The sequence below is a fragment of the Gopherus flavomarginatus genome, chromosome 3, assembly GCF_025201925.1.
Source record: "Gopherus flavomarginatus isolate rGopFla2 chromosome 3, rGopFla2.mat.asm, whole genome shotgun sequence".
Lineage (NCBI taxonomy): Eukaryota > Metazoa > Chordata > Testudines > Testudinidae > Gopherus > Gopherus flavomarginatus.
In genome coordinates, this window is record NC_066619.1 from 212854363 (window position 1) to 212879283 (window position 24921).

The window sequence follows — 24921 nt, forward strand, 5'->3', positions numbered from 1 at the left end:
AGCTGGGGAAGGACTAGCAAATACTGCACCTGGACACGAATATGATCTTCTCCCAGGCAGCAGAGACAGCACTGGTGGTCACCACTGACCAAGAAGGATCATGGACAAGAGGCACAGAGTTTGAAGCCCAAAATTCTGGTCATAGTGCATGGATATGGAGGAGGGTGCAGGGGGGAGGCATGGGTGAAAACCCAAAGTTTATCTAAAACAATTGCTAAAACTATTAACTTTTAAAACTAAAAGGAAAACAAAACTGGTGAAACTGCTATAAAAAAATGACTAAAACTATTTACAACCATCTTTTAGAAGTGCATCAGAGATTAGGACACAAACTTTAGATCCAGACCATGCGCTGCGGAGAAGGAACTGGAGACACAGTCTGCCCCACCCTTTATTGCCTTGGATAGACGCATAAGGCAAGCCAGGCATATGTGCAGATCAACGGACACTTCTTTCAAATTCTGACTCCAGGTGCACGTGAACCTTCAGTGGAATACAATAGGGACCATGACTCAAAGAACAACTAGCCAAATCATGATAAGTAGTTCAAAAAGAAAAAACGTTACTCTCATAAGGTAATTTTCTAAACCTGCAGTTCAGACAACTCCCAATTCCTGCTTACCATTTGTGATAGTTATTTCCTCCAGTAATTCAGTTTGAAGCTGTAACTCTGCTTCTCCCAGTATCTTCAGCACCGAATCAGTAGGGCTTTTGCCCCAAACTTTCCTCTGGGGTTCACCAATATCTAGTTTAATTACCTCCCCGACAGTCTGCCCTGTTGGGAATCATGAAGAACAAATATGTTTATCATCTTTGTTCACAATCCTATAAAATCAAGTAACTACTATGTCTATTGCTTTTTATTTTGAACACATGAGCCTGAAAAGATAGATGCCTGACTGAATCTAAACATCGGAAGAATCTCTCTCTGGCCACCAGCTTCAAAAGTTTCTCCTGAAATTTCCACTTAATCATAACAGCAGACCCACCAATATGTTTTAGCCACAAGGAGTTGGTGGTTTTTATGTTTGTTAGTTTTTAGTACCTGAGGCAATGTGGGTAAGCCAAACAAAGAAGAGAATTTTCCACAGCCTTTTCAACTGGCTTATGCAGACCTGGACTTCATACCACGAACTTCACTTCTGCCCCAAGGAACCTGTCTTTTGGGGAAGGAAGGGACAATAGGAACATCTCTTACCCTTATTTTGCTGTCTGTATCTGCCATTTCAGAAGAAGAGGGGGGCACAAAGGAAGGTGCTGCCTCAAAAGCCCTCAAACTCTCCAAAAATATATATATTTGAAAATAATTTTGAGAAATGCACCCAACGGAATAAAGAAATTTAGATAAACTCCGTTTAAATTAAAAAAAATTCCTTTGAAAGGCTCTGCTGCAAAGGTAGACTTTGAGCCTCCCATCTTATGCATGCTTAAAAGCAGAGCATTTTGCAACATTCTTCCTGAACAGCAGTCCTGAACTTCAGTTTAGAGCCAAAAGATCAGTTGCAAGGGAGAAGGTGAACACCCACTTTTTAAGACCATCAGACATGGAGGAGACAGAATTTAAGAGTTTTAGGCTTGATCAACAATATTAGGAATTCTATCAAGCTTAAACTGAGAAAGGGTCAAACATAAAAAACTTAAATAAAAGTAATAAATGTAAATTGAAAAATCTCTTCCATTATAAATTCTAGTCCTTTTGAGATGGCATATACCCATCAGAAGATAAAATGGTTACTAACTTTTCTGAACTGTTGTTCTTAAAGATGTGTTGCTCATGTCAATTCCATGCTAGGTGTGTGTGCCGCATGCACAGTTGCCAGAGATTTTCCCCTTAGTGGTATCCCTCGGACTGGCTCTAGTGCCCCCTGGAGCCATGCATATATGCACCGGTATAAGGAGCACCGTCGGCTCTGCACCATCTCATCATTTTTCTTCCTGATAACCCACCTTCCTACTCCTCTGGACTTGTGCTCGTCCAGCTTTTCTAAATAGTCCTGAAACACTTCTTTCTTCACAGAGTGCTGGTCACCTCCTCCCCATGCTGTGCTGTCCAGTGTAGTAGCCTGGGAGCGGACCTTGTTCGTGAAGACAGAGGCAAAGAAAGCATTGAGTACATTACCTTCTTCCACATCCTCTGTCACTAGGTTGCCTCCTCCATTCAGTAAGGGGCCCACACTTCCCTTGACTTTCTTCTTGTTGCTAACATACCTGAAGAAACTCTTCTTGTTACTCTTAACATCTCTTGCTAGCTGCAACTCCAAGTATGATTTGGCCTTCCTGATTTCACTCCTGCATGCCAGAGCAATATGTTTATACTCCTCCCTGGTCATTTGTCCAAGCTTCCACTTCTTGCAAGCTTCTTTTTTGTGTTTAAGAGCAGCAAGGATTTCACTGTTAAGCCAAGCTGGTCGCCTGACATATTTACTATTCTGTCTACACATTGGGATGGTTGGTTCCTTGCAATCTCAATAAGGATTCTTTAAAATACAGCCAGATCTCCTGGACTCCTTTCCCCCCCATATTATTCTCCCAGGAGATCCTGCCCATCAGTTCCCTGAGGGAGTCAAAGTCTGCTTTTCTGAAGTCCAGGGTCCGTATTCTGCTGCTCTCCTTTCTTCCTTGTGTCAGGATCCTCAACTTGACCATCTCATGGTCACTGCCTCCCAAGTTCCCATTCACTTTTTCTTCCCCTAATTCTTCCCGGTTTGTAAGCAGCAGGTCAAGACGACCTCTGTCCCTAGTTGGTTCCTCCAGCACTTGCACCAGGGAATTGTCCCCTACGCTTTCCAAAAACTTCCTGGATGGTCTGTGCACCGCTGTATTGTTCTCCCAGCAGACATCAGGGTGACTGAAGTCTCCCATGAGAACCAGGGCCTGTGATCTAGTAATTTCTGTTAGTTGCCGGAAGAAAGCCTCGTCAACCTTATCTCCCAGTCTGGTCGTCTGTAGCAGACTCCCACCCTGACATCACCCTTGTTGCTCACACTTCTAAACTTAATCTAGAGACTCTCAGGTTTTTCTGCAGTTTCATACTAGAGCTCTGAGCAGTCATATTGCTCTTACATACAATGCAACTCCTCAACCTTTTCTGCCCGGCCTGTCTTTCCTTAACTGTTTATATCCATCCATGGCACTACTCCAGTCATGCGAGTTATCCCACCAAGTCTCTGTTATTCCAATCACATTATAATTCCTTGACTGTGCCAGACTTCCAGTTCTCCCTGCTTGTTCCCCAGGCTTCTTGTATTTGTGTGCAGGCACTTAAAATAACTCGCTGTCCGTCCTGCTTTCTCAGTATGAGGCAGGAATCCTCTCCTCTTGCGCTCTCCTGCTTGTGCTTCCTCCCAGTACCCCACTTCCCTCAAGGCTTTGGTCTCCTTCCCCCAGTGAGCCTAGTTTAAAGCCCTCCTCACTAGGTTAGCGAGCCTGCTTGCGAAGATGCTCTTCCTTCTCTTCGTTAGCTGGAGCCTGTCTCTGCCTAGCACTCCTCCTCCTTCTTAGAACACCATTCCATGGTCAAAGAATCCAAAGCCTTCTCTCCGACGCCATCTGCGTAGCCATTCGTTGACTTCCATGATTCGATGGTCTCTACCTGGGCCTTTTCCTTCCACAGGGAGGATGGATGAGACCACCACTTGCTCCTCAAATGCCTTTATCCTTCTTCCCAAAGCCACGTAGTCTGCAGTGATCCACTCAAGGTCATTCTTGGCAGTATCATTGGTGCCCACATAGAGAAGCAGGAAGAGGTAGCGATCCGAGGGCTTGATGAGTCTCGGCAGCTCTCTGTCACATCGTGAATCCTAGCTCCTAGCAAGAGAGCAGGAAGGCATCGGAGAGGGTGCCCCTATTGAGCCTGTGCAGCAAACAGAACTGATGGCATTTCCTATTCTGTCTGGTGGCAAACAAGTCCACTTGGGGAGGACCCCACTTCTGGAAAATAACACTGGCAACCTCCGAGTGAAGAGACCACTTGAGGTGAGAGGAAAAGGACCTGCTGAGGTGATCCCTCTGTGTGTACTGGGCTCCTTGGAGAAGTGATGCCTTAAGGTGAATGGAGTGTTTCATGCAGAAGTCTTACAGACTCTTGGCACAGGGCTCAAGATCGAGCTCCTCCTTGCTTGTTGATGTAAAACATTGAGGCCATTTTGTCCGTCAAGACCTGCATCACCTTGCATGAGATCTGGGGAAGAAACACCTGGCAAGCCAAATGTACCACTGAGTTCCCTGACATTTATGGGCAGGGAGAATTCTTCCTGGAATCAGAGGTTCTGAGACTTTCAAAGTGGGGTCCCGACCTCAGGTCTGACACGTCCAAAACCAAGGTTACCAGTGGATATGGGGCAGCAAAAGGTACCCCTTTCACTATGGAACCTAGGTCTCTCGACTAACTAAGCAAAGCTAGGACAGCGGCAGAATCATGAATACCGAGTCCAAGTGGTGTCTGCTGGGGAGTAGACTGATTTCAGACACATCTGCAGGGATCTGAGGCATAACCGTGCATACTGCACCACATAGACACATACCGCCATGTCACCCAACAGTTAGAGACAAACCCAGGTGGTTGTAAGAAGGTGGGTTCCAACCTAGGAGATAAGATCCAACATAGTTGGGAATCTGGTCTCCAGTGAATAAGCATTGGCCTGGACGGGTCTAGCACCACTCCATTAAACTCTATTCTCTGAACCAGGACTGAAGTTGACTTTTCTACATTTAGTAACAGGCCCTATGCCTGAAAGGTGGCCTATACTATGCTGATGCTGTGCTGGACTTGAGCCTGTGAGTGGCCTTTGATCAGCCAGTCGTCAAGGGACAGGTAGACTTGTATGCCTAGACATTCTGAGGAAGGCTGCAACCACCATCATACACTTCATGAAAACCCATGGGAGCTGCTGAAAGACTGAAGGGAAGCATGGTGAACTGGTAGATGACCCACTACAAATTTAAGAATCCTGTGGCACCTTATAGACTAACAGACGTTTTGGAGCATGAGCTTTCGTGGGTGAATACTCACTTCGTCACCCACGAAAGCTCATGCTCCAAAACGTCTGTTAGTCTATAAGGTGCCACAGGATTCTTTGCTGCTTTTACAGATCCAGACTAACACGGCTACCCCTCTGATACTTGATACAAATTTAAGGAATCTCTTGTGTCTGTGGAAGATGCAAAAGTGGAAATAAGCATCTTTCAAATCAAGGGCAGTGTACCAGTCTCCTGGATGTAGCGGGGGAATGACAACGGTCAGGGAGACCATTTGGAACCTCAGTTTCTTGAAATATGGGTTGAGGCGATGCTGATCCAGGACAGACAGTAGACCCCCACCTTGGCCTTCGGGATTAGGAAATATTGGGAGTAAAATCCCTTCCCTCTCAAGTATTAAGGAACCTTCTCTACAGCCCCCACACGCAGGAGGGCTTGCACCTCCTGGATGACAAGCTGCTTGAGAAGCTGCTTGGAGGAAGGGTCCCTGACGAGAGATGGGGATGAAAACTTGAGGTGTAACTTACTGTCATAGTACTGAGCACACAACAGTCCTATGTTACATCAGACCATGCTGGGCAGAAGAGCAACAGGCAATCCAAAACAAAATGAAGAACGGATCTGGAGTCGAAACTGGTATGCCATCCTCTGGCATACCTTCAAAAGACCTGCCTGGCCCCACTGGAGTATCTATGTGAGCCCAACTGGGAAGCTGAGGCAGAAAGGAGGGGCTGACAACATTTATAGCCCTTACCTTTTCTATTGTAGGGCTCCTGCCTGGACTGCTCAGGGAATCAGGGAGGCTGCTGGGGCCTAAAATGCTTCCTGGAAGCCAGGGGCATCTAAAGGCCCAGGGAGCGAATCGTGGCCGAGTCTTTGAGACCAGGGAGCTTGGAGTCCATTTGTTTGGAGAATAGTGAGATACCCTTGGAGGGAAGGTCTTGGAGGGACTGCTGCACTTTGTGAGAGAGGCTCGATGATTGGGCCACGAACAGCATCTCATGGTTGACTCCATCTTTTTGGTTGCTGAGTTGGCTGAGTCTAGCACTTCCTGGTGGGAGGTCCTGGCCACAGTCTTCCTCCAGGATCGCCATGAACTCCTGCCTCGACTCCTGTAGCAGGGCATCCTTAACTTTAGCCATTGAATCCAAGAAGTTAAAATCGTAGCTCTCCGACAAAGTTGGCTAGTTAGAAATACACAACTGGATTCTGGATTCTTCCCTCATAGACCATGGACAGTACAGTATCCTGCTTCTGTCTCCAGGCAGTACCGGGGAAACAGTGACTGATAACATGTCAGACTATTACAAAAGTACCATGGAAAGTACCATGATGGAGCTCACCACCCCTTGATCCCTTCTATCCCTGGTAGCCTTGGTTGGCAGGGGAACTTGTGGGGTAGACAGGACTGGGAGGGACATCAGATTCTTTGCTGCCTGGAAAGCCTCTGCAGTCGAAGCGGCCCGCAGGCATGAGGTTCCATGACTGCTCCCGTGAGTCAGAGGTGGATCCCAGACTGGATTTAGAGTTGTGGTAGAGCTTCAGGAGCCAATAGTGGCTGTTGGGAGGACAAGTTGCCCGGTGTGGGTCTTACAACGCCAGCTACACCCCACTTGTCCCTTTTCTGCACTGGAGACTGCCCTCTCTCGGCGCACTGTTTCTTATACTGCTGCTTTGGCCCTGGGGACGGAGAATGGCGCCAGAAGGTTCCGGGGACCAATGGAGCACTTCACACAGAAGCCGAACTACTTGGCGTCTATTCACAGCGTCTCAGCTCTGAGGCTGGTTTGAAGGTTGCCCCCCATGAGGAAGGCCTTCAGACAAATGTTTCTATCTTTTTGAGTGCGTGTTTGAAGCACCTGCATATCTGGTACTTCTCTTTAATCTGAGTTTTCCTGAAGCTCTTTAGACAGCTAGAATGTGGGGGACTCACAGGCATGGGCTTCCCCAAGCAGGCACACAGCTTGAAGTCAGGGGACTGGGACATGCCCTGCCCTAGTGGCGAAAGTCCCTCAATGAGAGGGACCACTATCCACACTATATACACGAACACTTGCTAAGAACTATATACACTAACTACAATAATTATATATGACAAAAGTCCAAGCCACTGGGAAAGAAGCCTTGCAAGAACAGGAGGGATCATTCCAAGCAACCATCACAGGTGGTAAGAAGGAACTGAGAGTGTGCAAAGCCAGTAGAGCCCCTTATATCGCAGGCACGTGCAGCTCTAAGGAGTGCTAGAGCCAGTCGTACGAATAGCACTAAGGGAAAAAAATGTCCGACAACTCTGCACGCAGTGTGCGCACACACACCTAGTATGGAATGGACATGAGAAAGCACTCGAAGAAGAACGATAGTTTAACTCTGTGGAGACTGATACTCTGGGCTAGAATTTCAGCCTGTCAAAAGAGGTGAGGCTAAAAGGTAATGAAGAGGCCATAAGTGACCAGTATATAAAAATTGTTTTATAAAAATGATCACAGATTAGAATCAAATTTTATAAATTGAAAATCTATAATTAGGAAACTTTAATCCTTGAAAAAAAAAATGCCATAGCAACAGGCCAACATGATATTAAAATGAAAATAAGTGTCTGTACATGAGATCACCAGATGATCAGTTTAAATGTAATGAAATTGAGGTTTTTGGGTGTACTTGGTAGCTTATTTTAGAAGGAACGATGGGAGGAAATATGCTTCACCATCATATACTGGGACCCAGGAATTTGCCATTACACAGTTTTTCTGATCCTGAAAGATATTCTAAACACACTGAAGAAGGAAGCCAGATGACATCACCAGCTTCACTCAATTGAATACTGAACAACATCTGAACATCTGAAGTATGAACTGAAGGTTTCTGCTGATATATCCGTCACCCCCTCCAGAAATAAAAACATGACCAAGGAGGCAAACTAAAAATAATGGTTTAGCCAGATATGTAAAAAAGCAAGAGTTTTGCCTGAAAATTTTCCAGCAGCTAAAAAACAAGTGAAAAAGACAGAAACTGCATCTTGTAGTATCTCTGATACTGTAATTTTTTGTCTTGTCTGAAAAAGAAAGAGGTTCAGATCTTAGTAACAACAAATCATCCTATAACTGACTCTCTTTTTCCTAACAAAGGCTTTTAATACCATCGAAATTTTAATGGTGAGGTTTTGTTTCACTTTAAGTTTTAAATGCCTTAACTGCTTTACCGTCTTATGCATGATTAATAAATGTGTAAAAAGATTCTTGTAGTGATAGCCTGCAATGGGAGTTAGTCAGCATAACTTTATACAAACTCTCAAGCTCAGTTAACTATTTGTTCTAACAGTAGAACTTAACCCCTTTGAGCCCAAGTCAATAAAACTAGCTAATCCCTTGACCTGTACATCAATTCTTAACCAAAATAGAACATAGTAGGGATGTCAATTAATCAGTTAACTCATGCAATTAAAAAAAGTAATCATGACTAATTGCAAAGTTAAACAATAGAATACCAATTGTTTTTCCACATTTTCAAATATGTGGATTTCTATTATAAGACAGAATACCAAGTGTACAGTGCTCAATTTATATTATTTTTAATTACAAATATTTGCACTGTAAAAATGATAAATAAAAGAAATAGTATTTTTGAATTCACCTCATACAAGTACTGTAGTGCCATCTCCTTATCATGAAAGTGTAACCTTACAAATGTAGATTTTTTTTTTGTTAAATAACTGCACTCAAAAATAAAACAATGTAAAACTTTAGAGCCTACAAGTCCACTCAGTCCTACTTCTTGTTCAGCCAATAGCTAAGACAAACAAGTTTGTTTACAGTTACAGGAGATACTGCTGACTGCTTCTTGTTTACAGTGTCACTGTGTAGTGGGGTTGTTACCCCGCTTCTGCCTTGAAGGGCTTAAAACAGCACTAGAAGAAGGCTGTGGCTGGGACAAGAAGCCTGGGCTGATTGGAGAAAGTAGGCTCAGCTATGGCCATGCCCCAATCAGGTCCAGCTGGCCCTGTATAAAAAGGCTGGGAGCCAGGAGCTCAGTAGTCTCTCTCTGCATTCAGAGAGAGAAGGGCCTGGCTGCAGGAAGATTAACCAGGTATCTGGAGTGGAGCAGGACTGGGGAAAGGCCAAGGGAGCTCTGGCCTAGGAAAGCCCCAGACTGCAGGCCTGGTAAGGACTATTAGGTACTGGGTTGTAGGGGCAGCCCACAGGTAGCAGGTTCGAACCCCTTTGCCTGTGATGAGTGGCTTATACTGCAGTCTGCCCCAGTGAATGGGGGCTAGATGGAGACTGGGCAGTAGTCAAGACTGAGACAAAGCGGGGATAGTGATGGCAGCACCCAGTTCAAGGGGCACCGGGGTCCTGGGAGGGACACAGCAGCCCAGTGGTAGCAGGACACCCGACTGCAGAGGGTGCTCCAATAGCTGGAGAGCTAATTCCCAGAGACAACCAGCAGGAGGCACTGCCAGGTGAGTCTGCACCTGCTTACACAGCAGAAAATGAGAACAGGTGTTCGCATGGCACTGTTGTAGCCGGCGTCACAAGATATTTACGTGCCAGATGCACTAAAGATTCATATGCCTCTTCATGCTTCAGACATTGTTCCAGAGGACATGCTTCCATGCTGATGATGCTTATTAAAAAAATAATGCATTAATTAAATTTGTGACTGAACTCCTTGGTGGAGAATTGTTTATGTCTCCCGTTCTATTGTACTTGTATTCTGCCATATATTTCATGTTATAGCAGTCTCAGATGATGACCCAGCATTTTTTAAGAACACTTTCACAGGAGATGTGACAAAATGCACAGAAGGTTTCTAAAAATAGCTACAGCACTTGACCCAATGTTTAAGAATCTGAAGTGCCATCCAAAATTTGAAACACACAAGGCGAGGCGCATGCTTTCGGAAGTCTTAACAGAGCAACACTCCAATGCAGAAACTACAGAACTTGAACCCCCAAAAAAGAAAATCAACCTTCTGTTGGTGGCATTTGACTCAGATGATGAAAATGAACATGCATCAGTCTGCTCTGTTTTGGATTGTTATCGAGCAGAACCTGTCATCTGCATGGTTGAAGCATGAAAGGACACATGAATCTTCAGCGCATCTGGCACATAAATATCTTGCAACTCCGGCTACAACAGTGCCACATGAAAGCCTGTTCTCACTTTCATGTGCCACTGTAAACAAGAAGCAGACAGCATTATCTCCTGCAAATTGTACCAAACTTGTTTGTCTGAGTGATTGGCTGAACAAGAAGTAGGACTGAATGGACTTGTAGGTGCTAAAGTTTTACATCTTTTTATTTTTGAATGCGGTTTTTTTTTGTACATAATTTTACATTTTTTTGTTAAGTTCAACTTTCATGATAGATTACACTACTAAACTTGTATTAGATGAACTGAAAAATACTGTTTCTTTTCTCTTTTACAGGGCAAATGTTTGCAATTAAAAATAAATATAAAAATGAGCATTGCACACTTTGTATTCTGTGTTGTAATTGAAATCAATATAAAAAAGGTTCAGAAATGGGCAACTGAAATGATTAGGGGTTTGGAGAGGGTCCCATATGAGGAAAAATTAAAGAGGCTAGGACTCTTCAGCTTGGAAAAGAGGAAACTGGGGGAGATATGATAGAGGTATATAAAATCATGAGTGATGTGGAGAAAGTGGATAAGGAAAAGTTATTTACTTATTCCCATAATACAAGAACTAGGGGTCACCAAATGAAATTAATAGACAGCAGGTTTAAAACAAATAAAAGGAAGTTCTTCTTCACGCAGCACACAGTCAACTTGTGGAAATCCTTACCTGAGGAGGTTGTGAAGGCTAGGACTATAACAGCATTCAAAAGGGAACTGGATAAGAACATAAGAACGGCCGTACCGGGTCAGACCAAAAGGTCCATCTAGCCCAGTATCTGTCTACCAACAGCGGCCTATGCCAGGTGCCCCAGAGGGAGTGAACCTAACAGGCAATGATCAAGTGATCTCTCTCTCCTGCCATTCATCTCCATCCTCTGATGAACAGAGGATAGGGACACCATTCTTTACCCTTTCTGGCTAATAGCCATTTATGGACTTAACCACCATGAATTTATCCAGTTCCCATTTAAACATTGTTATAGTCCCAGCCTTCACAACCTCCTCAGGTAAGGAGTTCCACAAGTTGACTGTGCATTGGGTGAAGAAGAACTTCCTTTTATTTGTTTTAAACCTGCTACCTATTAATTCCATTTGGTGACACCTAGTTCTTGTATTATGGGAATAAGTAAATAACTTTTCCTTATCCACTTTCTTCACATCACATAAATTCATGGTGGTTAAGTCCATAAATGGTTATTAGCCAGGATGGGTAAAGAATGGTGTCCCTAGCCTCTGTTTGTCAGAGGATGGAGATGGATGGCAGGAGAGAGATCACCTGATCATTGCCTGTTCGGTTCACTCCCTCTGGGGCACCTGGCATTGGCCACTGTCAGTAGATGGAATACTGGGCTAGATGGACCTTTGGTCTGCCCCAGTATGGCTGTTCTTATGTTCCATTTGAAAAACTAGAAAACATCCAAAAATATTTAAATAAATGGTATTCTATTATTAACAGCGCGATTGATCGTACAATTATTTTTTTTAATTGCTTGACAGCCCTAGAACATAGTCATCTTCAAGTCTTTGAAGGATGTGGACAGAGAGGCAGAGCAAACATTTAGGTAGTGAAAAGGTTATAATTAGGAGCACTTTAATTCTGGTGAACTGATACCATACACTACAGATTAGCACCTAGATATCAATCATGGAAATACTCAGGTAGGCAAAGCAGAAAGCTTGCTTACTCTCTGTCCCTGAAAACGATTCTTCCATAGTTAGCTGTGCAAAAGGAACCACCAGCTCAGCTGCTGCAACCTCCCATTTCTTGCGATCTACTAGAAGTGGATCTTCTTCTTCTTCTTTACTTTCTTCAGCCACAGCTCCCTCATAGGTGTCTTTAGGCTCCTTTATTCCTTTTACATCTTCCTGTGTTTTAAGATTTTGATTCAACCTTCTTAGTATTTCTCTTTTATTCTGAAAAAGGGAAAAAGTGTACCATTTAAATTATTCTAAGTTCTTAAGGGAAAGGAACAGGAAAATCAAATAAAACCAAATGTAATTTGACTTACTTGCACAGCAAGATCTGCCTTCTTCGTTTCCTCTGTGGTTTCCTGGATAGCAGTTGTATTTTCATTCTATAGATCCAGGAAGCACGAAATTCAATAAAAGAAAGGAAGTCAGAAAAATATCTTTAGAATATTTATAGTCTGTACTGGGAGAAGGAAGAAGTAAACCTTTCCAAAAATCTCTCCATTGATAACTGTTTACTCTTTTTATTCTTGTACAAGACTTTTATTAGGAAGCTTACCTCAGAGAATTTCTAAGATAAATTTTGTCTTTGAAACATTCAGTACCTGAAATTAACAATTAAAAAGCCAAGACTCTGTATAAGCAAATGGTAAAAAGAAGAATTAGAACATAAACCAGGGGAGATTAAGTAGGGCATTATCTATGAAAACTCACATCTACGCCTGAAGTTAAGACTGAGTAACTCCTGAAAGAACAGATAACAGGCAAGGAAAGAGTTAAGGTACTCCTATACAGAAAGGAAAAACAAAGGGAAGAAATCAAATCTTCATTACAAATAAAAATGGAGTGGCTAGAGAGTGGCTGGATTTAAGTACGGAGAAGAATGAGAGAATCATCATCATCTCAATATTTGAGCAAAAGTAATCAATAGTACCAAATGTAGTCACCTAGATCGAGAATGAGGAGGAAAAAAATGGACCCACAATTGTTTCAAAAAAGTACAAATGCTATTATGTTAGCAACTATATAACACCAGTTTATGGTGGCCCCTTATTTATGGCTACATTGAGATTATCAAGTATTTCTGAACTTTTATGTCACAGAGAAACATATATAGGAGCTTAAATATTTGAAAGGTTTTGATATTAGGAACATTACATGAATCATAGAATACCAGGGTTGGAAGGGACCTCAGGAGGTCATCTAGTCCAACCCCCTACTCAAAGGGGGACCAATCCCCAGACAGATTTTTGCCCCAGATCCCTAAATGGCCCCCTCCAGGATTGAATTTACAGCTCAAGGTTTAGCAGGACAATGTTCAAACCACTGAGCTATCCTTCCCTCCTCAAATTATGCACCGTTTTCAATCTGTGAAATGAAAATGTTTAGACTAAACTGAAAGGCAAGTGACAACATCAAAGTTCAGGTTATGGCAACTAGGAACAAGAAAATTACATAACTTTCAAGAGAAGAAAAAGAGTGGGTGGAAAAAGGCTATTGGGTAGAATCAGCTGCCAATGGATGTTGGAGAGAGAAATGAACGGTACTGTGTACCACTAAGGAGCATTGTTTGCTAGGATACAGAAAATCCTGTAACGTAAGTGGGAGATACGATAAGGTTCTATATAAACTCAGAAAGCTAATTTTTCAAAATTCAGGGTACTGATTTCATTAAAAGATTGTTTCTTGCTACAGTAAACGTGCCAACTATTCATTAATATTGCAAGTGAGTGATAAGCATTACCAAACATCACTGCATGAATTTATCTGACTTAACATGCTTAAAAGTTGAAAGAAGTGGAAGGAAATAAGCAACTGAATGATGTAATGAAAACAGAATTCTTGTAAAGTAAAATGTACGTCCTGCCAACAGTTACTAAGCAACAAGAGAAAAGGTTTAGGGTTATCACAGCAATGTGGGTATTAAATCAGGGAGTTTTTGGGGAGGGTATTTTTCAGGATCAAATGAGCCACTGAACAGAATTATCTATTGAAATGAAAGAGCAAATCATTGTGAAGTTTGATGAGACCTTTTTTTAAGCTCCTACAATGACTAAAATGTAGCCACAATATTCATTTAAATTAGGGCTGTTGATTAATCGCATTTACCTCATGCAATTAACTCAAAAATGAATTGACATTAAAAAATAATCACAATTAATTGCACTGTTAAACAATAGAATATCGATTGAAATTTATTAAACATTTGTTCTACATTTTCAAATATATCTATTTTAATTACAAGACAGAATATAAAGTGTACAGTGCTCACTTTATTATTTTTTATCACAAATATTTGCACTGTAAAATGATAAAAAATAAACAGTATTTCTTAATTCACTCATACAAGTACAGTCTCTTTATCATGAAAGTACAACTTAAAAAATGTAGGTTTTTTTTTTGTTGTTACATAACTGCACTCAAAAACAAAACAGAGCCTACAAGTCCACTCAGTCCTACTTCTTGTTCAGCCAATCACTAAGCGAAACAAGTTTGTTTACACTTACAGGACACAATGCTGCCCACTTCTTAATTACGCCACCTGAAAGTGAAAACAAGCATTTGCATGGCACTGTTGTAGCTGGTGTCGCAAGATATTTACATGCCTGATATGCCTAAGATTCATATGCCTCTTCATGCTTCGACCATCGTTCCAGAGGACATGCTTCCATGCTGCTGACGCTCATTAAAAAAATCATTCATTAATTAAATTTGTGACTGAACTACTTGGGGGAGAACTGCATGTCTCCTGCTCTGTTTTACCTACATCCTGTCATGTATTTCATGTTATAGCAGTCTCAGATGATGAGACAGTACATGTTAATTTTAAGAACACTTTCACTGCAAATTTGATAAAATGTGAAGAAGATATCAATGTGAAATTTCTGAACATAGATACACTACTCGACCCAGGATTTAAGAATCTGAAGTGCCTTCCAAAATCTGAGAAGGATGAGGTATGGAACATGCTTTAAGAAGTCTTAAAAGAGCAACACACTGATGCGGAAACTACATACTCTGAACCACCAAAAAAGAAAAATCAACCTTCTGCTGATGGCATCTGACTCAGATGATAAAAATGAACATGCATCAGTCCGCACTGCTTTGGATCGTTACAGAGCAGAACCCGTCATCAGCATAGACACGTCCTCTAATGGTGGTTGAAGCATGAAGGGACATATGAATCTTCAGTGCATCTGGCTCGTAAATATCTTGCAACACTGTCTACAACAAGTGCCATGCAAACGCCTGCAGCATTATCTTCTGTAAATATAAACAATCTTGTTTCGCTTAGCTTATTGGCTGAACAAAAAGTAGGACTGAGTGGGCTTGTAGGTGCTAAAGTTTTACATTGTTTTGTTTTTGAGTGCAATTATGTAACAAAAAAATCTAAATTTTTAAGGTGCATGTTCACAATAAAGAGATTGCATGACAGTACTCGTATGAGATGAATTGAAAAATACTATCTTCTGATTACGAATATTTGCATTGTAAAAATATAAAGTGAGCACTGTACACTTTGTATTCTGTGTTGTAATTGAAATAAATATATTTGAAAATGTAGAAAACATCCAAAAATATTTAAACAAATGGCATTCTATTGTTTAGCAGCAAGATTATTTCTTTTAAATAGCACAATTAACTGCAATTGATTTTTGTAATCACTTGTCAGCCCTAATTTAAATCTTTTTTCCAGGCCTTCCACCGGCAATTCAATTTAAGCTTCATTTTAGGAAGCATGTCTGTTCACCTTCGACACTTAAACATGGCCGAGATCCCTATCAATGATCATACCATAAAAACAACTGCAAGTCAGAGATCTAGAACTTGCTAAAAAAGTTGCAGCTTTTAACGTGCCACAAAGTGAACAATTTAAAGAAAAATCAACAATTGAGTTTAAATTTGTTTAGATGAGTAGAGCAAAAAAGCTCTATAACTAGATGTTTCAAGTGAAAAAAGAGGAAAAAAATCCAAGGAAGATTTAAAAGAATCAACAGTAACAATAATGCAAGATGGATAGTTGAATATAGGAGGAGACATGAGAACTATCCACATTGAGGAAAAATGTATTCTTACATATTTCCATTGCTTGTATGATTGAAACACATCTTCAAGGATACTGTGTCCCAATCACTAAAGATACTATCCAAAGCCCCAATTCTACAAACACTTCAACGTCCTTATTTTTGCTCCTTCATTAGTCCCACTGAAATTAAATGGGACACTCACAATAATAAAGTTAAGCTCATATATAAGTGTTTGCAGGATCAAGTCCCTGGAATACAGAAAAAAGAGCAATAACAAAGTTTTTGCTATTGTCTCAAACAAAATAATAATGACAACAGTTACAATCTTCTAAAACTTCTGACATAGTAAATTATTTAAAAAGCTGAAAAAGGAGTAACAGAACGGTTTTAAGTTCAAAAATTGTTTTGCAACCACCATTACATTGTCTGTGGGCTGGAGGGGAAGAGAACTGATGTTCCAGCGTCCCAATGACCTCCCTGGAAGTTTCCAGACTGTGGGCAAAATCCTGGCCTCACTGGACTTCAATATGTATTCACTAAAGTGGTGATATTCTGGATTTTTAGTATTTGCATTGATTGTAAATGAAGTTGACTAATCTAAATTATAAATTTATTATCTCTGTGGAGATTAACTTGATAGATCTGTAATTTATACCAGTACTAATTCCATCAATTTCTAAGGTATCCAGTTCTCATTAAAAACATGTGGTGTTCTTAAACAAAGTTTACAGATTCCGAACGGTCTTAGATTAATCCATCTTCTCAAATCTTGTGCCAGTTGAGCTGATTTTTGTCTATTTTTGTTCCTTTTAGATTTTAGTGGAATACCTACCACACCCACTTCCTTCAAAGCTGAAGTTATAGAGATAACTGGTGTACTGGGCTTCAATGGAAGTTGTGGTTTGGGAGGCGGTCTTCCAGGTTCTTGTTGCCCAGGCACAGGACTAACCCAAGCTGCCGACACATTAAAAGGCACCATAGGATTCTTTACCCCTTTTGCTGCCAACTGTGTTTAAAAAAAAAACAAACAAAAAAAACCCATTCTATTTTAACATAAACCAACAAAAACAGCACAAAGTTATCAATGTACCATGAATCTACTTAAATCTAAAGTGAGATTGCCAGTTTCATTTAATGCTATGACTGAAAGATTTTTTCCCCCCTTAAAGTTTCGAGTGTTATTAATTTTGTTTTTGAGGAACTAAATGTAAGGGGTAAATATCTTCCCTCTGTAACGGCAGGTTAAGATTCTTAATTTATTATTAAAGACCAACTCTTTACACTGAAGGCTTAACTCACGTAAAATAAAGCACAATATAGTAGAGAGGCACTTTCTAAACTTAGTAAAACCCAAAAAGAAAGGGGTATTAGAATGGAGAAATAAAAGGTTCTGCATGTATACGCTAACAGGGGTCATAATTAAAAAAAAACAAAACGAAACAAAAAAGGTTAAACAATTAGAAATATGGGAAATTAGCCACATTGATGTGGAGGCAGATAGATTTCAGCACTCAAAGAGTTACCACAGTAAAGGCATGATAAACTGCTGATCCAAAGTTTGATGGTAGAACCCCTTGAAAAGAAGGTAGTTTCAGAATATAGACATGCAAAAAAACCATGGCTCAATGACATCTCAAGTCACCGGTAGGTTTTTTTAAATTTACACGATTTAATTTGACAGGACATGTCATAACTATAAAGGGAAGGGAACAGCCCTCCTGTGTACAATACTATAAAATCCCTCCTGGCCAGAGACACCAAAATCCTTTTACCTGTAAAGGGTCAAGAAGCTCAGGTAACCTGGCTGACACCTGACCCAAAGGACCAATAAGGGGACAAGACATTTTCAAATCTTGGTTGGGGGGAAGGCTTTTGTTTGTGCTCTTTGTTTTGGAGGTGGTTCGCTCTTGGGACTAAGAGGGACTAGACATCAATCCATGCTCTCCAAATCTTTCTGAACCAGTCTCTCATATTTCAAACTTGTAAGTAGCAGCCAGGCAAGATGTGTTAGTTTTATCTTTGTTTTCTCAACTTGTAGATGTTCCTTTTGTTAGGAGGCTTACCTCCGCTAGCTGTAACTTTGAACCTAAGGCTAGAGGGGGTTCCTCTGGGCTCTATGAATCTGATTCCCCTGTAAAGTTGTTTTCCATCCTGATTTTACAGAGATGATTTTTACCTTTCTTTCATTAATTAGAAGCCTTCTTTTTAAGAACCTGATTGATTTTTCCTTGTTTTAAGATCCAAGGGAGTTGGATCTGCACTCACCAGGAATTGGTGGAGAGAAAGGAGGAGGAGTTGTTAATTTCTCCTTGTTTTGAGATCCAGGGGTTTGGATCTATGTTCACCAAGAACTTGGTGGAGAAGTCTCTCAAGGCTACTCATAGGGAGATAGTCTGGGGGGAAGGTAGACAGAGTTTCCCAAGTAACTCTTAAAGGATTTGGGTGGTGGCAGTAAAACCAGATCTAAGCTGGTAATTAAACTTAGAGGTTCTCATGCAGGTCCCTACATCTGTACCCTAGACTTCAGAGTGGGGAAGGGACATCTTTAAAAACAGTTAATGAGAACTATTTTAAAAAGACCCTGTGTATATGCCCATGAAATAGTAAGAAGACTTGGTGCGTGCGGGGGGAGGGGGGAAGGGAAGTCACACCATAAGACTGAAAGCTTCTACACTTACTGCTGGGGAACAAGAAGATAGTAAATATTATTTGTACTTTTCCTCCTCTTTTTTTTGGCCTGAGTATTTTAAAAGAGTAGTGTTCATGGGTGTTAGATTTTATGCCAACTCACTGTTCGCATTTTCAGGTAATTTCATTATTTAATTTAGTTTTAAATTCACAACAGCAGTGCCACCAAGTGAAAGACTGAAAATAGCACTATAGCCTGTCATATGTTGAAAACAAGTATATAGTACATCATTAATTCTTGCCACTTTTGCAGTTCATTGCATCAACAGAAACCAGTTAAAATTCATCATTATAAATCACCGTTTGTTCATTCTTTAAAGATTTTATGAATTGAGCACAGCTTGTCACCTGACAAGCTCCTATGTACCGTGAAAAGGGACAAATAATTTCACACATTATTTCATGCTGCCTAAAAAGACCAGTAGCTCTACTCTTTCAGTATTTCCTACTTCAAAGCATCAAAGCATTTTTCTCCTATGCTGCTATTTTACCAATCTGATTTTACACTCCAAAGTTTTTATGACTAAAAGAACAGTTACGCGGATTTCAATAACACATGAACAATAGTAAATATTTCAACATGGTCCTGATGATTTTTTTTTAAATTCAGTGTACATTTCAAACTAAAGCCAAGATTTGCATGCCTGGTGCCTGAAGTTAAGATAATCAATAAGAGCCCTGACTTTCAGAGACGCACAGCTCAGTTCTAGCAGCCAAAACTATAGTTACAGAGATCTGAAAAGCTTGGCCTTAAATTTCAGTCATACGAAGAAAAAGTTAACACTGTACTCTTCGGCTGAAAGACCAAGTCTGGGCAGGGGTCATTCCAAATAAAACCAATACTGTGTAAAGAAAGCTCTTTTTTTCTTACATGTTCTTCCCAAGCTTTCTTCTCTCTTTCATATGCCTCCTTTCTCTTTCGCTCTAGTTGCTCTTTCAAAACTGCAGCTCGTGCATTTGCTTGGGCCTGCAAATAAGAAAAAAGAATAGGCTTCAATCCAATCTCATAAGCAGCTCTTCAACTTCTTCATTCTGCAGACCTCTTGAAATTAAACATCCCAGATCAGGGGAGGGAAAACGTTTTGGCCTGAGAGCCAGATTGGGGTTCCTAAACTGTATGGAGGGCTGGGTGGGGAAGGCTGTGCGTCCCCAAACAGTCTGGCTCCCTCCCACTTTCCATCCCCTGACTGCACCCTATAGGGCCCCTGACCCATCCAACCCCCCCTGCTCCTTGTCCCTTGACCGCCTCCTTCCGGGACCCCCCTGCCTCTAACCGCCCCCCCCCAAGGACCATATCCTCTATCCAACTCCCCCACTCCCTGCCCCCTGACTGCACCCCAAAACCCTCTGCCCCTTATCCAAGACCCCTGCTCCCCACCCCCTTACCATGCCGCATCAGGACTGGCAGCCATGCTGCCTGGCCAGAGCCAGCCATGCTACCAAGCTGCCCGGCAGAAGCTCGCAGCCCTGTCGCCCAGAGCACTGGCAGCACACAAGCTGAGGGGGCACAGTAGGGAGGAGCCGGAGGCTCAAGGGCTGGGAAGGATGGTCCTGTGGGCCAGATGTGGCCCGCAGGCCATAGTTCGCCCATCTCTGTTCCAGATCCTCAGTTCTTCAATTCTCAGCATGTGACACTTTGCATGTCAAATATGAGAACTAATGTCACACTCAGAAAACACTCAATAATACAAAATACTTCCACATAAAAGTTGGTGAACTACGTAAGTAAATTCTAAGTCTTTTCAAGACAATCCATCCTGCTCCAAGTATATTTTTAAAAGGAGATTCTAATGTCAAAATTTCCTTTTACACTTTGTATACAAACAAAATGGAAATAAAAACCTTGAAATAAAGCATTAAGATTAAATTTTCAATACAGAAGTTCAAGGTCATGGTTTCTACAGAAAGCCATAACTATGTTAAAATGAACATTAAATGAAACATTTTGCATTTCTGTATATAATACATATACAGAAGAGATCAAAATTAGTTGCTTTAATCGTAACAGAACAGTCACATTTGTTTTCACAATGCACATTTCCCTGCCCCCATCAACTTTAAAGGACACTTACTTAGTATTAGTGTGATATCGATAGTTATCGTTACAAGAGACCATGGAGCAGAATTCAGACTAAAAGTTCTGAACTCTGTAGACCTCCTGTAGAATAGAAAGCTAAAAACTTTGCTAGAGAAATATAACTTTGAAATTAAGCCATGAGGCCTTATTCACAACTACATTTATGGCAGGCTTCAAGACAAAGCATACAAGAACATCTGGAAAGTCTTTCCTTGCCTGTATTCCATTAACTCAACCCTTCCCTTCTCCCCCCCAAAAACAACAGACAGAGTATTCATGGTGCACTCAGTCTTCCTCCTTTTCCACATCACAGCATTTCCATCATGCTCACACCAAATTGTCTTCAGAACCAAAGCTAACAGTGAGAAAAGCTTCACTCAAAATGTAGCTTTTTTTTTTTAAATGAACATGTCCTAGTGTAAGTGACCAAAAATAAGCTTCAGTACTGAAGTAACATGTCAATTTAATAGTTTTGTTACTGCAATACAATTCGAAGTATTTATAATTCTATCTTTCACAAAAAAGTATACACAAACCTATTGTCTGTGTTGGAAGAATTAAGTTAAATGATTAGTTTAAACTCAAACTAGTCAGACTAACTTACTTTTACATGTCCATCAGATTTCTCCACAACAACTTGAAGCTAAATGAAGAATGGTCCATAGTGCATACTTCTAGAGAATGTATGTTTTGCTACAGAAAAATAACTCCTCTTCATATATACAGAGGGTGTCACTAAAACACAGATTTACGCATTACGTATTTAATGTTTTATCTTACCTTACAATGAGAAATACCAAATATTTGGTATTGTAGTGTAGCTACTGCAAATAACAAATGTACAATTTTAAAGCTGTGCCACTAATCTTATTCTACCACCTGATTCAATCCAAATAGAAGAATATTAAGTGGATTTTAAAGAATGTATTCTAAACCTCTTTTTTCAATTACCTTTAGTGCTTCAATTTTTTTGCGTCTCAATTCTGCTTCTTCACTTGCATCTTGTCCTTCAGAACTGTCAGCTTCATTCTACAAAGTAAGAGTTCTTAAAAGTGAGCAAGTCATAGTTAGCGCATAGATTTACAGATTTGAAGGCCAGAAGGGAGCACTGCGATCAGCTTGTCTGATTACCTGCATAACGCAAGCCATAAAATTTCACTCAGTAATTCCTGCATCAAGGTCAGTAACCTGTGGTTGAACTGGAACACATCTTTTATGAACAAATCCAGTCTTCAAATTGAAAGTTTGGAATTTTTTATAAACCAAAAAGAAAATTATTTTAAAAATATACCATGTTTGAAATACCTTTACTCCAGTTACACTATAAATGCATACAGAATTTGTTTCTATTAAGATCAATAACCACATTAACACAATATTAAGGTTGCAAAGCTTAGCGCTCATGGAATCAGAAAGTTAAGCATGAAAGCACAACTTTAACTCTGCCTGTATACATTACAAAGCCACCTCTAATTATGCTATCACATACTATTAGATTATATTTAACATAAAAGTATTTATGGAAAAGGCAGCAGATTGGGCAAAGACTGAGATACTGTATGCCCTTTGCCTAAGCACAACAAGCACCAGAGTGCCCATCATTATGTGGCATACAAACATTACGGGAGAGGCATATGTTAAACTTCAGAAATTTAGCTTCTGCCATCATAGCTAGGGTCTTGGTAATGGAAGCGGGCTCCAGGCCTACTAACTAGTAGAAAAACTATGTGCCACTGGGCAACTAAAAGAATAGCTAACTAACAGAAAACTAAATACTACTAGAGTGGTAAAGAAGTATGAATACACCACAAGAATTCTGTTTCAGTGATACAGAGAATAAGATGGAACTGAGGGACAACTGGGGCCTCCTTCGCACATTATGCATTAGGAGGAGAAAGGGGTGTGAAGGCATCCAGGTTGCACCTGTGGCCCCAGAAGCACTCCTGGTCAAAAGAATCAGATCTCATATGCATGAGGCACGAGCACACCAGAAGTAGAAGCCATATGAACAATTACTTGAAGCCATGTTAGCATAAGAGAAGACAGTATTTTAATGGATATACACAAGGGATCAGAGTTCAGATTGAGCACTCAGTCTTAACTTTTACATTTTATGACTTGAATGCTTAACTGTACAACCTTAACACTGCATTGGCAGAGTTTTCACATAGGATTTCTATGGAGTTTTAAAAGTTGCAAGTATTTTTAAAGGAAAAAGAGTCCCCAGTTCTAATAGGCAACAGGCAACAAATGTAAATAGTGCTTTATCAACATAATTGGCAAGCTTCACACTTGTAGCTTTAACATTCACTAGTTAGTAAAAGATTGATAAGCAAAATCAAACATTTTCATACCTGCATAAATATACAGCCTTAAGAGCAGTTAAAAAACACTTAATATGTACTCTGCCCCTCTTGGCCCTTGGGATTCCCCCAGGTTCCTTGGTTGTAACCCTGTATGATGGCAGTTTTTTGGCCATTTAAACTGATCCATATCAATTTCCATTTTAAATCTGTTGATGGCATTTCAATGCCTTAGGCTGGATTAAAGAACAAAATACACAAATTAAGGATACAGCAAGAAGGCAAAGCCAGACTAGAATGAAAAATAAGTACTAGTACTCAAAGAGCACATGAGCTGTATTTTTTCAAACTTCGTCAGTTTTTTGTACAATCATCTTTAAAAGATTGTGGTTCCAAGGTTGTTGTTTTTTCTATCCATTACTTTTTAAGAATAAGAAAGTTTTGCACTCTTACTCCTCAAGGGCTATATGGATCTGCTCATACTTAATGAAAAAAGATTCACTTTTAGATAAAGCCTCAACATGGAAAATGTCAGCCTAAAAGGTGTATTTTTTTTTTTTTAAAAGGGAGAATTACACCTGCATAAAAAGATCTCACAAACAATAGTCTAGAGCCTTTCACTACTAGCTCCTCAAAGCCTTTAGGAGTTATTTTTGTCCAACCTTTTCTCCACGAAGTTTAGCTTTAATCTGCTGGCGTTCATTGAAGTTTTGAAGTCGGATCTGTCTTAATCTTGCCAAGTATTCCTATATGAAAAAGGAAGCAAAGTTTCAACTAAAAGGAAACAATGAGTTTTGCATTCTGTATCTAAGTTCGTATGGTTCCACAAAAAGGTCAAATAAAGGAAAAAACTACTGCTATTGCTAAATTAACATTTATTCATTTCTAAAAGAAATTCAACTGATTTCTTCTCTAATGAAATGAACGAAAACCATAATTTGTGTTCCACAATATTAAATTTGGTAGGCTTAAGGTTATTAAGATTGGTAAGATCTGCAAAACTAGGAGTAGTTGTATGTTTTACAAAAAGACTGTAGATAGAGGTTGGGATTTTGTTTTTGTCTGGGATATTTGTGCTTATTTAAAAGAAAATAAATAATTTTTTTCTTTTTGAAAGAAGACTGATATAGACAGCTATTACTAAGACTATTGAGCAACAAACTCTAGGACTATATACATTAATTCCTGGGGAATCTATGAAGTTCTTGTATTTGTTATAAATTATAAACCATGCAAGAAAAGAACGCAGAGGCAAAGTCAAAGTGATGCTATTTTGTGATGAAGGTGGCAAACATGCGGGTAGCATACCTCTTCCTCCTTGTTTCTGGATTTCCTTCCTCTTGCAGAAATGGGCCTGCCTCCATAGACAGCTGCCAGGTTTTGCAGTGTACCCTGTTCACCATTTAATGTATCAAGTTTAAGAATGACTAGGGCCAGAACATTATCTACCTTATCCAACAATAACTGCATTAAATTTCTTATGGGAAACACAGATGACTTTCAGCTCTTAAGAACTTCGCTGACAAAAGTCTTATTTACAAGAAACATTTGATAGTAATAATCAAAACCCCTGAGTAATCAAAGAGAAAGCCTCAGAGCATTCTAATAAATTAGATTTTTATACATATTTAGCTCCCTCTTCTGATCTCCATATGTGTCTAGTTTTCTCTAGCTAAATCTTTTATATTACAAATTCTCTGGGGCATGGGCTCTCTTTTTACTTGTCTTTTGCACCATCTTTAGCACACAACTGACAATGATAATTCTTCAGCTAAGCCTAGAATATCTAATCATTTTTATTTGAGTTTTAAATATAAAATATTAACAACAGCTCATGGAAATTTTATTCATATCAAAGGTTAAACTATTTATATATATTAATCTAAGTACTCATCACAGCATTTACTAGATTTAAAAACCAAGAAATAGTTGTATTGTTAACTTGCCATTAGAAACATATTTTGCTTTTCCCTGCACTTCCAAAGTGTTTTCATATCAGAATAAATAAATAAAAATAAGAAAGG

General features: G+C 40.1%; 1 protein-coding gene across 5 annotated transcripts in view; it reads right to left on the bottom strand.

Annotated features, from left to right (window-relative positions):
* The window catches only part of NEK1 (NIMA related kinase 1), a 127098-nt gene that overhangs the window by 39820 nt on the left and 62357 nt on the right, over positions 1–24921 (bottom strand). For 3 of the 5 annotated variants that reach the window (XM_050946174.1, XM_050946169.1, XM_050946170.1), the window contains 8 exons: positions 24206–24289; positions 23560–23643; positions 21546–21623; positions 19389–19484; positions 16662–16835; positions 12122–12187; positions 11798–12026; positions 623–775 (listed from right to left, as the gene is read on the bottom strand). In XM_050946174.1, the coding sequence (XP_050802131.1) occupies positions 623–775; positions 11798–12026; positions 12122–12187; positions 16662–16835; positions 19389–19484; positions 21546–21623; positions 23560–23643; positions 24206–24289 (964 nt within the window). Of the gene's footprint in view, positions 1–622; positions 776–11797; positions 12027–12121; positions 12188–16661; positions 16836–19388; positions 19485–21545; positions 21624–22954; positions 23134–23559; positions 23644–24205; positions 24290–24921 lie in introns of those variants that run through there. The other 2 variants (XM_050946172.1, XM_050946173.1) reach the window with 2 other exon arrangements.